We start from the raw sequence: 14,745 nt of genomic DNA on the forward strand, positions 1-14,745 counted from the left end.
AAGAACGGAGATTGCACTCTCCAAGATGACTTCCAGCCCTAGTTTCTTTCTTTTTTTTTTTAATTTTTAATTTAATTTTTATTTTGTATTGGAGTAGAGTTGATCTACAATGTTGTGTTAGCTTCAGGTGTACAGCAAAGTGATTCAGTTATACATATACATATATCCATTCTTTTTCAGATTCTTTTCCCATATAGATTATTACAGAGTATTGAGTGGAGTTCCCTGTGCTATACAGCAGGTCCTTGTAGATGATCTATTTTACATGTAATAGTGTGTATCTGTTAATCCCAAACTCCTAATTTATCCCCTCACCCCGAACCTTTCCCATTTGGTAACCATAAGTTTGTTTTCAAAGTCTGTGAGTCTGTTTCTGTTTTGTAAATAAGCTCATTTGTATAATTTTTAAGATCCCACATGTAAGTAATATCATACGATATTTGTCTTTGTCTGACTTACTTCACTTAGTATGAAAATCTCTAAGTCCACCCATGGTGCTGCAAATGGCACTATTTCATTCTCCAGCCCTAGTCTGTAACCAAATTTAGAGACGTTTCCAGACCTGAAGAGAATACACCCATCGGCCCCAAATCCCCATGCGCTCTGTGGCTAATCAGAGTCAGGGTCTCCCCATAGGTGCTGTGCCCTGGGATTAGGCCACTTATGAGCTCTCTGTGTATATGTGTCTGTGTGTGTATATACGTGTGTGTTTGTTTTTTCCAGAAAACCCACGGGAGTCATGTTTCGATCCTGGTCCCATCAAGAACGGCACGCGAGTGGGGTCCGACCTGAAGCTGGGCTCCTCCATCACCTACTACTGCCAGGGGGGCTATGAGGTGGAGGGCTTCTCCACCCTGAGCTGCATCCTGGGGCCTGATGGGAAGCCTGTGTGGAATCATCCCCAGCCAGTGTGCACAGGTGGTGGAGCCCAGGGCTGTGGTGGGGGGAACTAGGGAATGCCAGAGGCAGAAGGGGCTGGAGGCTAGGGGAAGGGGCAGGCAGGACATGGGCCTCACAGGAGGGCTCCTTGGGTTCGCCATGAATGAGAAGGGCTGGAAATTCCCCAGGTGTACCAGTCCCAGTCTCATTCCTCTCTCTAAATTCCCCAGGTGTACCAGTCCCCGTCAATGTGTCATATCTCTCAGATCACATAGTGTCCTCACCCCCACTCCAACAGATGTCCTCAGCGGTGGCCTGAGGCATGCCAGCAGCCCACACCATGGAGAGGGGAATCTAAAAGTGACCCTGAGATTGTTCCCAGTCCTAGGGGAAATCACTGAGGGTTCAGATGTATAAAACTAAGACCAGCAGGGTGGGCTGACTCCAAGGGCAGCTGGGTTAGCCATGGGGTCTTGACAAAAGGGATCGGATGGAGTGCCGGAACTTCAGGAGCATGGCGGCCACCTAAGTTGAAAAGTAAAGAGGCCCCTTTGCCCAGGTGGGAGAGGCTGGCTCTGAGGTCCACCCCTCGTGGGACTGGGACCATGGCTGGGTCGCGTGAGCTGTCTGCTCCCAGCGGGCTATTCTGGGCAAACCTCTGCTCCTTAGTCGTGCAGACACTAAGTGTCCAGGTGCAGACATCAGCCGTGGGGTGGCAGACTATCTCCGGGTCCCACCTGTAGGCAGAAGAGGTTCCTAAAGTGCTCCCCAAGGCTGGGCCTCCAGGGACCAATACCAGTGTCACTAGTTAGAAGCCAAGGACTGGCCGGCACCCAGGAGGGCCCTTGATAGCATCGGGGGTGGTGGGGGGTTTCAGGCCACGTGCCAGGCCAGGGATGGATGTCTTTGGGCAGGGCGGGGCAGGGCAGGGCATGTCCCCAGAATTCCCCTCCTCCACATTAGTGGCTTCAGACCTCAGAACAACCCCACCAGGGCCAGAAGGTCAGGCTGAGAGAGAGCAGAGACGGAGGGTGGACAGCTGATGAGAGGCCCATGAGGTCACCTGGCCCTCTACCTGATTTCTTTTTCAGCCCCCTGTGGGGGACAGTATGTGGGTTCAGATGGAGTGGTCTTGTCCCCTAACTACCCCCAGAACTACACCAGTGGACAGATCTGCCTGTATTTTGTCACCGTGCCCAAGGACTACGGTATGGATTTTGTGTATATTTGTTTATGTTTTCCGGCACCTTCCAATTCCACTCCAAATTGTTTCCACTCCTGTCGTGCCAATGGGCCGAGCAGTCTCCCTCAGAGGACAGCTGCGTGCCGTTGCTCTGCAGTGGGCTGTAGAGTTCACTCCTGATACACACGGGAGGAAGGGACCAGTGAGACCTGCTGGAACCAAGGGTGGGGTGATTAGGGAGGGACCAGCCGGGACAGAGGGAAGGCAGGGTGCACCGGGGGCTCCCTAGCCCAGCCCGGGTCTGCAGAGAGGTGCTGCAGACCCAGGCCGACTGGGAACCCAGGGGAGGGTGGCGGAGGGCCAGGAAGAAGGAAAGGAGTGGGACTGAGCTGGACTTGAACGTACAGGTGAGGGAACTGGGCGCCCCATCATTCCACTGTTCCGTCTGTGAGCGGGAGCCTGGTCCAGCAGCAATTGGTAGGATGAGCAAGAAAAAAAGAGAGCAGCAGGTCAGGGCCCTGGAAAGGCAGAGAAACCTCCAGATTCCAAGAGGCCCCGGCAAAGAGAAGCCAGCCTTGTCACCTGGTTAGCAGTGGGACGGGTAAGAGCCCTGGCAGCTCTGGAAGATTCAGGAAGTTCCTGAGGGTCACAGGCTGGTTGTACCCAGGCAATCAGTGACTGGCCGGGCCGCTTTCTCCCTGGATCTCCTCTTTGTAGGAAGAGGAACAACTATTTCTAAACAGAGTTGGCGTTAGTGGGGTAAAGGTCATGTGTATATATTCTGGCCATCTGAGATGGGGCAGCCTGCAGAGAACCGGCTGCCTTTTCCCCAGAGATAGGATGGACCGAGCATGGGGCAAGGCCTGAACATTCACCGAACATTTATTAAGCACCTCCTAGGGACCTCGCACTCCGCTGGGAACCAGAGCTGCAAAGATGAGAGAGACGTGTTTTCTGCCCTCTGTAAATTCCCAGCCTCATCTTTACCCACAGCTCTTGCCGTCGGGCACCACTCCCACACCAGCACCTGCACACTCGTGTGCGTTGGCACACGCTCCCCGGCACATGCATGTGGCGGGAGCTTTGGACCTGTAGGATCACAGTTAGAAAAGTACTGAAAGGTTGTCCAGTCCCACCTGCCACCCAGAGCCGAGTCCTCGATAGCTGGGCTGCATATTGTACTTAATTCCTCCAGTAATAAAGAGCTCACGCCTTTGCAGGCCGCCAGCCCCGAGGCTGGGCGGTTTCACTGAGCTGGAACCTGTATGTGGAGAGCTGATTCTAGGAGGGGTCGTGATCTGTCCCAAGCATCTTCTCTTTCTTACTGATGCTGAGCCCAGGGATTTAGGTGCAGATTTTTGCCTCAGGTCGGAAATACTTGTCCCCAGCCTGTGTCTCAGCCTTAACACCCTCTCCTCATAGATCTTTCTTTGATCCCCTATCTGAAGTGGACTGCCTTGCCTTATCACTTTTCTCTCACTGCCTCTAAAATTTAACACTATCTGAAATTATTTTGTTTATCTATTTGCTTAAGTGTTTTTTTTTTTTCACTTTGGACTGTCTCTTCCCACTAGAATGCACACTGTGTGAAATCAGGAACCTTGCCCATCCTGTTCACCTCTGTAGGGGAGAGTGTGGAAATATCCCTGCCACCACCCCTCACTCAGCGCCCATTTTCAAGGCACCAAAACAGGCTCTCCCTCCTTCTCCTCTGCCCGTGAGTTGAGAGCTAAAAAGCTCTCACTCCACTCACTACTATACTCATCGTTGCAAATGCTTTCTTTCCGCAGGCAGTCAACTCCGTGGCCTAAGTCCCTCCCAGCCTCAACACACACACACACACACACACACACACACACACACACGCACACGCACACACATGCACATGCATGCACATCCGACTTCCTACATGCTCAAGGCTTAAGCCAAAATAGAGAAGGGCTTACCCTGGTACTTGCTTTCAGATGCACCCAGCCAAATGGGAGACTGGGGCAGGCAGAATGTATCAGGGTCTGAAATGGAGCTGTGCCCCCCATGGCCCCGCAGGGTCAGTAACCCCAGCCCCTCCAGCAGTGACTGGCAGAGATGGGACAGTTGAGGAAAGACCCTGTGATAGCCATCAAAGGGCAGGGCCCTTAGGTCTTGTCTGAAAGGGGACTCCTCGAGGTCATGGTCCACCAGTTTTTCAACCCCCTCCGCATGAGCTAGTTGAGTGGCCTTGGGGAACTCAACCTCTGAGCTTCAGTTTCTTTGTCTATAAAATCAGATATCTGGAAGAGTCAGCATTGAAGAAGATGACGTGCATGGCAAGCATGGTACCCAGCACAGAGTAGGTGTTCAATACATGTCATTTTGCCTCTGTCCTTGGATTAGCCAGAGGGAAGTGAGGTAGAGATGTTTGCCTCTTCCATGGACAGTCGCTCCTTCCTCAGGAGAAGGCTGCTACTCTGCACCCTCATGCCTCTTAAATGTGTGGGATCTTGTATCCAGGGGATGCCCTCATTGGCTGGATCTTTGAAGAAAAAGTGAAGGAAAATACAGGGTCCTGAGATCAACATGGAACACAGGGGAACTTACGGAAAGCTCTTCGGTTTCCTAGAGTAGCTACTGCCACTGCAACTTGAGAAAGGACTAGGGTTAGCCTGGCTGCTCGTGCAGTCCGCAATGTCATCTTGACCTGTGTGGAGAATGCCAGCCCGACCCTTCCCAGGTCCCCGCATCCCTGTGCCCAGTGTCTAATCAGCCAGTGGAAAGGCTCAGCAAGCACTTAGCCCCATGAACCGACAACCTCCTCTGAGGTCGCCCTGCTCCTCCAGCTGTCCAGGGCTCCCCCCCAGCACGGCCGCCCAGCCTTGCCCCTGAGCTCTCTGCACCGTGTCTCCTCCGCAGTGGTGTTTGGACAGTTTGCCTTCTTCTACACGGCCCTCAACGACGTGGTGGAGGTGCATGACGGCCACAACCCGCACTCTCAGCTCCTCGGCTCCCTCTCAGGCTCCCACACAGGTACCCAGGGCTGGGCCAGCACGGTGAGGGTGGTGGGCGGGGCGTCGAGGGGAAGGAGGAGGGAGGTCCTGTGAGCAGGGCGTGGCCACGGGTGGAGCCACACCTTTGTGTTTGTCCTACGCTGCTGTCAGCTCCTGATGACACCACATAGAAGGAAGCTTCAGAGGCTACCCTCACCCCAAGCTGGGTCTACACCCCCCCAAGTGGTATACATTCCCCTGTGGGTTGATATTGAGACCCAACCTGTTTTTCTAATGATAAACACGTTGCACTTTCATTGTAGAAAACTTAGCGGCAAGACAAATTAATTGTGTAGAGAATTAAAATAAAAACCACCCCGAAAGAACCACTGAAAAGGTGGAATGTATTTCCTTCCAGTCTTTATATCTACTTGGACTTAATCTTTTACATTTTTTATTGAACACAACAATATACATATTTTTATTAAAATGTTCATTGTGAGCATTTCTTTTTTTATTTTCCTCTGTAATAGGATTTTTAAATGCTGCATAAAAGTCTATCATATAGTTATTTAAAATTTATGTAATGAATTCTCTATTATTGAACATTTAGATTGTTTTCTTATTTTTCACTCTCATGAATAGTAATTCAATATAGTATACATATATCTTTGTATACATCTCTATTACCTTAGAATATCTAGAAGTAGAATTGCTAAGTTAAAGGAAATGTGTGATCTTTAAGGCTTTTTATAATGATTGTCAAATATCGCTCCAGAAAGTTCTTACCATTTTGTTCACCAACAAATAAGAGGACATGTTTTTGCAGCTCAATAACAAAAGAACAAACAACCCAATCCAAAAATGGGCAGAAGACCTAAACAGACATTTCTCCAAAGTAGACATACAGATTGCCAGCAAACACATGAAAAGATGCTCAACATCACTAATCATTAGAGAAATGCAAATCAAAACCACAATGAGGTATCACCTCACACCAGTCAGAATGGCCATTATCAAAAAATCTAGAAACAATAAATGCTGGAGAGAGTGTAGAGAAAAGGGAACCTTCTTGCACTGTTGGTGGGAATGTAAATTGATACAGCCACTATGGAGAACAGTATGGAGGTTCCTTAAAAAACTAAAAATAAAACTACCATATGACCCAGCAATCCCACTACTGGGCATGTACCCTAAGAAAACCATAATTCAAAAAGATGCATGTACCACAGTATTCATTGCAGCACTATTTACAATAGCTGGGACATGGAAGCAACCTAAATGTCCATCGACAGATGAATGGATAAAGAAGATGTGGCACATATATACAATGGAGTATTACTTGGCCATAAAAAGGAATGAAACTGAGTTACTTGTAATGAGGTGGATGGACCTAGAGTCTGTCATACAAGGTGAAGTAAGTCAGAAAGAGAAAAACAAGTACCTTATGCTAACGCACATATATGGAATCTAAAGAACCCATACTGATGAACCTAGTGGGAGGGCAGGAATAAAGACGCAGACACAGAGAACAGACTTGAGGACACAGTAGGGGAAGGGGAAGCTGGGACAAAGTGAGAGAGTGCCACAGACATATATACACTACCAAATGTAAAATGGATGTCTAGTGGGAAGCTGCTGCATGGCACAGGGAGATCAGCTCGGTGCTTTGTGACCACCTAGAGGGGTGGGATAGGGAGGGTGGGAGGGAGGCTCAAGAGGGAGGGGATATGGGGGTATATGTATACATATAGCTGATTCACTTTGTTGTACAGCAGAAACTCACACAATATTGTAAAGCAATTATACTCCAATAAAGATATTTTTAAAAAAGAAAGAGGGCATGTTTTATTCTCACAAAAACTAGGTAATTAAGAAAACAAAAACATCATCAGTTTGAAAAGTGAAAACAGTATCTCATTTTTTAATTTGCCTTTTTTTATTACAACTTAGGTTAACCTTGTATAATGTAATTATTGGCCCATGAATTTTTTATTTGTGAATTTACTTGTAAATTATTTTTGTATGTATTTAGTAGAGCTCCATATTATTAGAAGCTATATATATTACATGCCATAAAAACCTCTTATCTATAGTATATGCTATGAAAAACCTTCCCCTATAGTTTGTCGTTTGCCATTTAATTTTCTTCAGGTCATGTTTTAATGTCAGAAAATCTAAGTTTCCCATGATATTAAATCTATCAATGTTTTCTGCTATAGTTTTCTCCTCTACTTTTCTGCTGACTAAATAAATACTCCTCTGGGTTTTCCTTTACTTCTTTTTTAGTTTCATTTTTTCTTTTAATACCTTTGGAATTTATTTTGATTTATTATTTGAACTAGGGAACACCTAACCAACATCTTGCAAATTTAGTTAATCAGCTGTTCTAATGAAATTTTCAAATTGCCAGATTCACATATATTAAGTTTTTATAAAGTTAAAGGTATGTTTCTAGACTCCTCTGTTTATTCTTGTATCAGTATCAAAAAGCTTTAACTAGTGTAACATTATAATAATGTTTAACACTATAATAATTTTAAATATATGGTTCTGTAAGTCCCCATTGCCATTCTTTTTTTTTTTTTTTTTTTTTTTTTTTTTTGCGGTACACGGGCCTCTCACTGTTGTGGGCTCTCCCGCCGCAGAGCACAGGCTCCGGACACACAGGCTCAGCGGCCATGGCTCACGGGCCCAGCCTCTCCGCGGCATGTGGGATCTTCCCGGACTGGGGCACGAACCCGTGTCCCCTGCATCAGCAGGCAGACTCTCAACCACTGTGCCACCAGGGAAGCCCCCCATTGTCATTCTTGATTTTGAATTTTTTATTGATTATTCTTGCTTAATTTTGCTTCCAAATAACTTTTAGAAATATTATATCAAGTTTAAAAAAATTGCATTGGAATCTTCATTGGAATTCCATTAAACTTATAGATTAATTGGGGGAGAACTCACATGTTTATAATAGTAACTCTATTTCCCATTAGGAATATGGTATGTCTCTCTATTATCTTTTGAAAGAAACAAACAAAAATCACCTTTGGAAAGGTGCTATAATTTTCATTTAGGCAGTATCCATTTTCTGTTAACTTTATTTCTAGATATTTTGTGGAATTTTTGTTGCTGCTACTGTAAATGAGTCTGCCCCCAGCATCACCTGCCGGCCCCACCATTATATTTTCTAAGTGGTCTTTGCTAGTATATTAGAAGACTGATATTTGGGGTATATTCATCTTGTAAAGTCATCGAATCCTCCATAATAATGCTAACACTGCCAACTGATTCTCCTGGGTCCTCTAGGCAAGAAGCAATATCATCTGAAAATAAATTTGTCTCATTATTTTATCTCTTTTCAGTAGTTTTTCTTTTACTTTCTTCCATGGTTATTGGTCTAGTCAGGTATATTACCTTAACATCAATGTTAATATTTTATGTCAGTAAAAAAATCTATTTTGTGATTCTTTTAAATGTAACACCATCGCTTACGTAATATCCTATGATGATGTTTAATTTCTTTTGTATTAGTGGTTATACACATGAAGAACAAAATAATCTGAAGAAAAATAGGAGAGATGTCATGAAACAAAAGCAGAGGTTAATTAATTAGAAAATAATAACAAGCTCCACAGACTGAATGGTATATTCATAGTTGCCCTTCTCAGCTGGACCAGAGGTTTTATATTGTTTAGTTTGTTTCATTGTGTTGGCTTCATTCTGTTTTATATTCAACTTATCAATTCTTCTGTAGACTTTGTTATTGTTTTATAAGTAACTGAACGCTGCTTTTGTTTCATAACGTCTCCCCTTTTTTTCAGATTATTTTATTCTTCTTGTTGTAACTTTTTGAATTGAGAGTTTTGTTTATTATCTCTGTGTAATAAAGAAGCATGTTTACAGCATATATATATTCACCTCTAAGCATAGTTTTGGCTTCATGCCATAAATTTTGATATGTACTATTTTCATCATCATTACTTTCTAAATAATCCATGATCATGATTTACTCTTTCTGCCCAAGAGTTGTTTAAGGATGTCTCTTCTTTTTCCCCAAGAACCTGGATTTTGTTCCCGTTACATTTAAACATTTGTGTTAATCTCTATTTTTATTGCCAGGTAGTTAGAGAATGCGGCCTGTGCCATTTCTACTTTGGGGATTCAATGAGGTCCTCTCAGTAGCCAAGGACATTTTTTTAAATTCCTTAATTATCTGAGAAGAATGTGTGTTCTCTGTTGCGTAGAGAGTCCACGTAGAGAGAAGGGGTGAGCTCAGGCCCTGTGGTCACACTGCCTGGTCTCTAATCTCAACTCTCCAACTTGCATGCTAGGTGCTTGCCGTCACAACCCTTGGCCACTCCGAGCTTCAGTTTCCTCATGTGCAAAGTGCAAAAAGTAAAACTTCTACCTCCTAGATTTACTGTTAGGATTCAGTAAGCTTTGTAATAGCCATTAGATAAGGCTTACTCTTTTTTTTTTTTTTTTTTTTTTGTGGTATGCGGGCCTCTCACTGTTGTGGCCTCTCCCGTTGCGGAGCACAGGCTCCGGACGCGCAGGCTCAGCGGCCATGGCTCACGGGCCTAGCCGCTCCGCGGCACGTGGGATCTTCCCAGACCGGGGCACGAACCCGTGTCCCCTGCATCGGCAGGCGGACTCTCAACCACTGTGCCACCAGGGAAGTCCAAGGCTTACTCATTTTTATTATTCAAACCCATTATATCAGTGGTTCTCAATGAAATGGAACACCCCACAAATACACACTCATCCAAGAGTGTAAATCAGGATTTTGGAGGGTAAGGTGCTTTTTCAAAATCTCTTGATAGATAGATAGATATAAGTATATCCATAGATATAGAAGCATAAGCATAGGTACAGGTAGAGAGATAGGTATACACTTAGGACCTGTAGATATACATATGGGTATAGGTATAGGGATAGATAGAAATGTAAATGACCAATAGAAATAGAAACAAATAGGGATAGAGATAGATGACTGATAGGTGGATGGATGGATGGATAGATAGATGGATAGATAGATAGATGGATAGAGAAATAGAAGTATAGGACCTATATACATTAATATCAATATCCTCAGATCATCTCTTATTCCTCATATAGAGAAACACTGATGATGAGCCTTTGGTGCTGATGGGAGTGAACTGTGTCCCTGTCCCTGAGGCTGGGCTGGGGGAGAAAAAGAAAAGCTTGAAGACCACAACTCAACAGTCTTCATTTTGTTTTTCTATTTATGTATCAGTGAGAATGTTGTGTGAAAGTGTCTGCCAGCACAATTGTGATATTTCGTTGTCTCCCTGTGTTTCTAACAATTTTGTATCTGTGTTTGCCTGATTTATCTTTTCTCATTTTCTTTGAGAGTCTTTTTCTTTTAAGAGGAAGTTTACTTATAAGTGAAACATGTGGCCTGCTATCTGTCACCTTGTTTTGTTCGTTCTGGGGTTTTGTTTGTTTTGTTTTGCTTTTGCTTCTTCACGTTTCCATTCATACCTGACCCATCTCTAATTTCCAAGCTTTGCTGATACATTTGGACTTTATCAATGTTATTAGTAATTATTTTATAATTATGGACTTCTTCCCCAAGAACAAGTTTTTCCATTTGCGTTTAGTTTTGTTCCCTCTTTAACAATAATTAATTGGGTTTAACTATATTTTCCTAGTTTTCTTTATCCCTGATGGTTTTTGATTTCCCTACTTTGGTTCGTTTTTTAAAAGTAGGGCTCCTCACTGCAGTACTTTCTGTCACCTTGCATGTATGAGAATGCCTTTCCTTTGATGTATCCTATAAATGACAACCTGATTATAAATCAAATTATGGGCCACAAACATTTCAAAGCTGCAGTGGTTACTTTATTCCAATAGTTAATATTATAGATGAGTTGAAATTCAACCTGATTCTTTGTCCTTGTAGGCAACCCACGCTTTTCTCTTTTAAAAACCGTTCACATTTTTGTCTTTATTTTTAAAATGGAAAAGCCCACGAGGATTGTTGTGGTGGAAATCTCTTTTCATTAATTAGATCCGGCACTTTGTGAACAATCTCATTCAAAAACCTCAAGCCTTTCTCAAGCTTCGAAAGTTGTCTTCCTTCTTAAATTATTTTTTCTCGTTCAATTTCTCTTGTCTTCTCTCTCTAGAATTCTTGATATATGCATATTGGATTTTTTTTCTGCCTGTCTTCCATGTCGCTTGTCGTTTCTCTCATTAGTTTAATCTCTTTATCCTTTTTCTGTGGATTCTGGAAGAATTTCCCAAATTTAATCTCCACTTTGCTGTTCAATTTCTGCAGAATCCAGCTCCATGTGCTAGAGTTTCTCATCTCTTTGTAGCTTTTATTGATCTCAGATCTGTTCTTTGACACATCTTCCTCTAATTTCAGAGACGCAATGCTAAATTTAATCTTGTGACAACTGCTATTAAAAATCTTCTGAGATTTTTACCTGTTCTTTGTTGTAGTTCACATAAAGATACTTGCTTTGACTTCTGAGAGGTCTCCTACCTTAAAACTTTGGAATCTTTTCTTACGTCCAGTGATTTTACTGTGTGTTTATTCCTGGAGAGGGAGAGCTGCATACGTCCAGCACTGGAAGCTGAAATGGGTCCTGTGAGAGATTACGGGGGGTCCTACTCCACATGTATCCGGCCAGATGATGGAAAAATGGAAAAGTTGAGTTTGTTCTGCTCACATTTATTGAGAGGAGGAACTAGAGATGGTGGTGAAAATCAAGAAAAGCTTTTCTTCATGAGTTTCTTTTTGCTTTGGCAGCCAGAATTTAGCTGGGCAGTGACTCCTGGGCTCAGCCACCTGGGATCTATGTAAACCTAAGTGTGTTGTGAAAAAGGCTCTCTGATCCCCATGACCAGTAGCATCACATGGGCTTTTTGGAAGCACTGGTGGACCCCAGATGTGCCTCCCAATGGCTCCTTGGGTGGTTCCAACCCCAAGCCTCCCTGAAGTGATGTAGCCTGGCTTTCTGGAACACCTACTTTCCTTCTGACGGTGGGGTCAGCAGACATTCCCAGGGGTCCCTAAGGCTATGGAGGGGCAGCACGCAGAGTGGTCATGCCACTGCCCATCATCCCACATTCTCCCTCAGCTTCCACAGGAAGGCGATGGTGAGCAGGACTCCACCTCACGGCTGCAGGTCTGTCTGCACCACATCAAACAGAAGATATATCTTTATCTTCTGATATAGAAGCTATTGGGCTTCCTTAGCTTCCTGTGTCTGTGCGGACTTTCCCCACTTCATTGTGTTATTGGTTGGGTGACAATACACCCTGCTTTGCCTGGGATAGTCCCAGCTTTCACTTGGTTGTCCCAGCATAATTATTAATAGCATGCCCTTTGACCCTCGGAAGTGTCCTAGTATGAGCAATAAATTATATGATCACTCTGGTTGTCAATCATTTCACAGGGCATCTGGGAAAAGCCAGTTACTCTCCAGTGATTACATCACCCTCCTTTCCAGAGCTTGGTGCCTTTTTTGTTTGTTTGTTTTTATCAGATTGATATCAGTTTTCCAAGTAAACCACCAGTCAGTTTGGTAACGGCCATTCTCCCCCATCCATGTGGGTCAACACATCTTCAGAAACTTTCTCCTTTCCAAGCAGGTCATTTGATCTGAACCTATCTTTCTTGATCTATAAACTGCAGGTACTGAATGACAACCTCACACTGACATGGGTCAACATTAAGACCACGGATGTGAAAGCGTTCTGTAAACTTTAAACTGTAACTTGCAGTAAAAATGTGAGGTTTCATTTTAGGAAGACCTGGGAGGTGGAAGGGGCTGCTGTGTGGAGTGTGGGCAGCCCCTCCATCCTGGCCAGGATTTTACCCGCCAGGCCCGACTGCTGGACTCACAGTCTTCCTCTCCTCCTTGCCCCTTATCTCTGCAGGAGAATCTCTGCCCTTGGCCACCTCCAATCAAGTCCTCATTAAGTTCAGTGCCAAAGGCCAAGTTCCAGCCAGAGGCTTCCACTTTGTCTACCAAGGTATGCAGTACGTGGACATGGGAGGTGTGAAGGCAGTCTCAGTTCTTCAGAGAAAACAGGGACCTTTGACCCCCTAGTCTGAGCCTCATTCTTAGGCTGTTTGGGGGCAGTTACGGGTTTGTGGGGCAGTTCCCTGAAATTCAGTTGAATTTTATACATTCATGTACCCAACAGACAATTCTTACCAAACTCCATGCTGGATAAGGGAAGAAATCATAGAAGGGAAGCTAATTTGCACACACACCCCCACTGCCCATTGTCCGGCACAGTCCTGATGGCATTGGGAAGACCAGCCCAGGTCTCTTACCTGGTTTTGTCTGCAAGACCCAGTAAAGGTGCGGGGAAAACACAGGCTTTGGAGTGAGTTGGACATGGATTTGGGTCCCAGCTCTGTCACTTTCTAACTGGGCACCAGCTCCTCCTCCTCTTGGAGCCGCGGTTTGTTCACCTGTAAAATGAGGGTGATCATATTACCTCACTGATGGCGTTAAAAGAGTTCACAGAGTAGCTGGCATGAAGCAGCTAATCAGTGTCCGTTCCCTTCCTTACGAGCCCGGAAAGGCCAAGTCTTGGAGCGCCCTGGCCTCCACCTGGAGGCCCCAGCCTCCCTCTGTCCAGCAGAACGTCCACTCTTCTAGGGCTCAGGCTCCAAAAATGGTCCTGTTCATTCCACCGCCCAGGATGAGCTGTATTGCCTTGTGCAGGGGTAATCCTGCCCCTGGGACACCCTCCCTGGGGCCTGGGTTCAAAGGTCCTATTAGCCCCTGTAGGTAGGAGGAAGGGAGATTCAGGTCATGAGAGCAGGGCCCTGGGCAGGGTCTTCAGGCACATGGGGTGAAGAGGGCAAAGCAGGGTCAGGGGAGAAGGAAGGGCCATTCTCCCTGTTAGGGGACACGGGACCCTACTGGGCACGGGCCTTCATTGGGAAGGCGGAGAGCACAACTGGGCCTAAAGTCTGGGCCCAGGGGCCTCACAGTGCCTCCCATGGTTTCCAGAAGCTGTGCTACAACATTGTGTGTCTAGCTATGTTTCAGTGAGGTGGGCCTCATCCTAGAAAGCCTCCTACCCTCGCTCTGAGGGAAAGCGCCCAGAGCCTGTCAAGGTCCCCACCCAGTTCCAGCCCCCCGGTGTGCCCATCCCCGGACCAGTTTCTAGAGGGGTGCGGCCTGCCCCTCAGCGCCCTTGTCCCCTGCAGCGGTGCCCCGGACCAGCGCCACGCAGTGCAGCTCGGTGCCGGAACCCCGCTATGGTAGGAGGCTGGGCAGTGACTTCTCGGTGGGCGCCACCGTCCGCTTCGAATGCAACTCCGGCTACGCCCTGCAGGGCTCCCCAGAAATCGAGTGCCTCCCTGTTCCCGGGGCCTTGGCCCAGTGGAATGTCTCAGCCCCAACGTGTGTGGGTGAGTCCTAGACAACCAGGACTTGGGGGCGAGGGTGGCCGGCCAACACACAGCAAGACACACAGCAGCCCCGCCGGCCAGAGTGACTTCAGAGGGGGACCCCTTCCAGCCAAGCCCTCGTCCTGTGGGTCGGCGTGAAGACAGCGAGGAGGAGCAGTGGGGGCTGCTGGGGGAGGGACATGGGGCCGGGGGAGCGGGAACCAGGTCCCTCAGGAGTCGTATGGGGAGGAGCCACAGGAGGGGGCGGGGCTGGGGCCCAGCATGGGGAAGCCAGCCGGGGGTGGAGTCACAGCGAGGCCAGGGGCCCTGGGAGGGGT

The 14,745-nt window shown here is 46.1% G+C and overlaps 1 protein-coding gene across 1 annotated transcript in view; it reads left to right on the forward strand.

The window, feature by feature from the left end:
- Nucleotides 1–14,745, forward strand: part of CSMD2 (CUB and Sushi multiple domains 2) — a 667,758-nt gene that overhangs the window by 531,697 nt on the left and 121,316 nt on the right. The window contains exons 30-34 of the mRNA XM_033838419.2: nucleotides 724–918; nucleotides 1,971–2,087; nucleotides 4,952–5,065; nucleotides 12,934–13,029; nucleotides 14,225–14,428. Coding sequence (XP_033694310.1) covers nucleotides 724–918; nucleotides 1,971–2,087; nucleotides 4,952–5,065; nucleotides 12,934–13,029; nucleotides 14,225–14,428 — 726 coding nt within the window. The remainder of the gene's footprint in view (nucleotides 1–723; nucleotides 919–1,970; nucleotides 2,088–4,951; nucleotides 5,066–12,933; nucleotides 13,030–14,224; nucleotides 14,429–14,745) is intronic.

Source organism: Tursiops truncatus, chromosome 1, assembly GCF_011762595.2.
Source record: "Tursiops truncatus isolate mTurTru1 chromosome 1, mTurTru1.mat.Y, whole genome shotgun sequence".
In the NCBI taxonomy this organism is placed as follows: Eukaryota; Metazoa; Chordata; class Mammalia; order Artiodactyla; family Delphinidae; genus Tursiops; species Tursiops truncatus.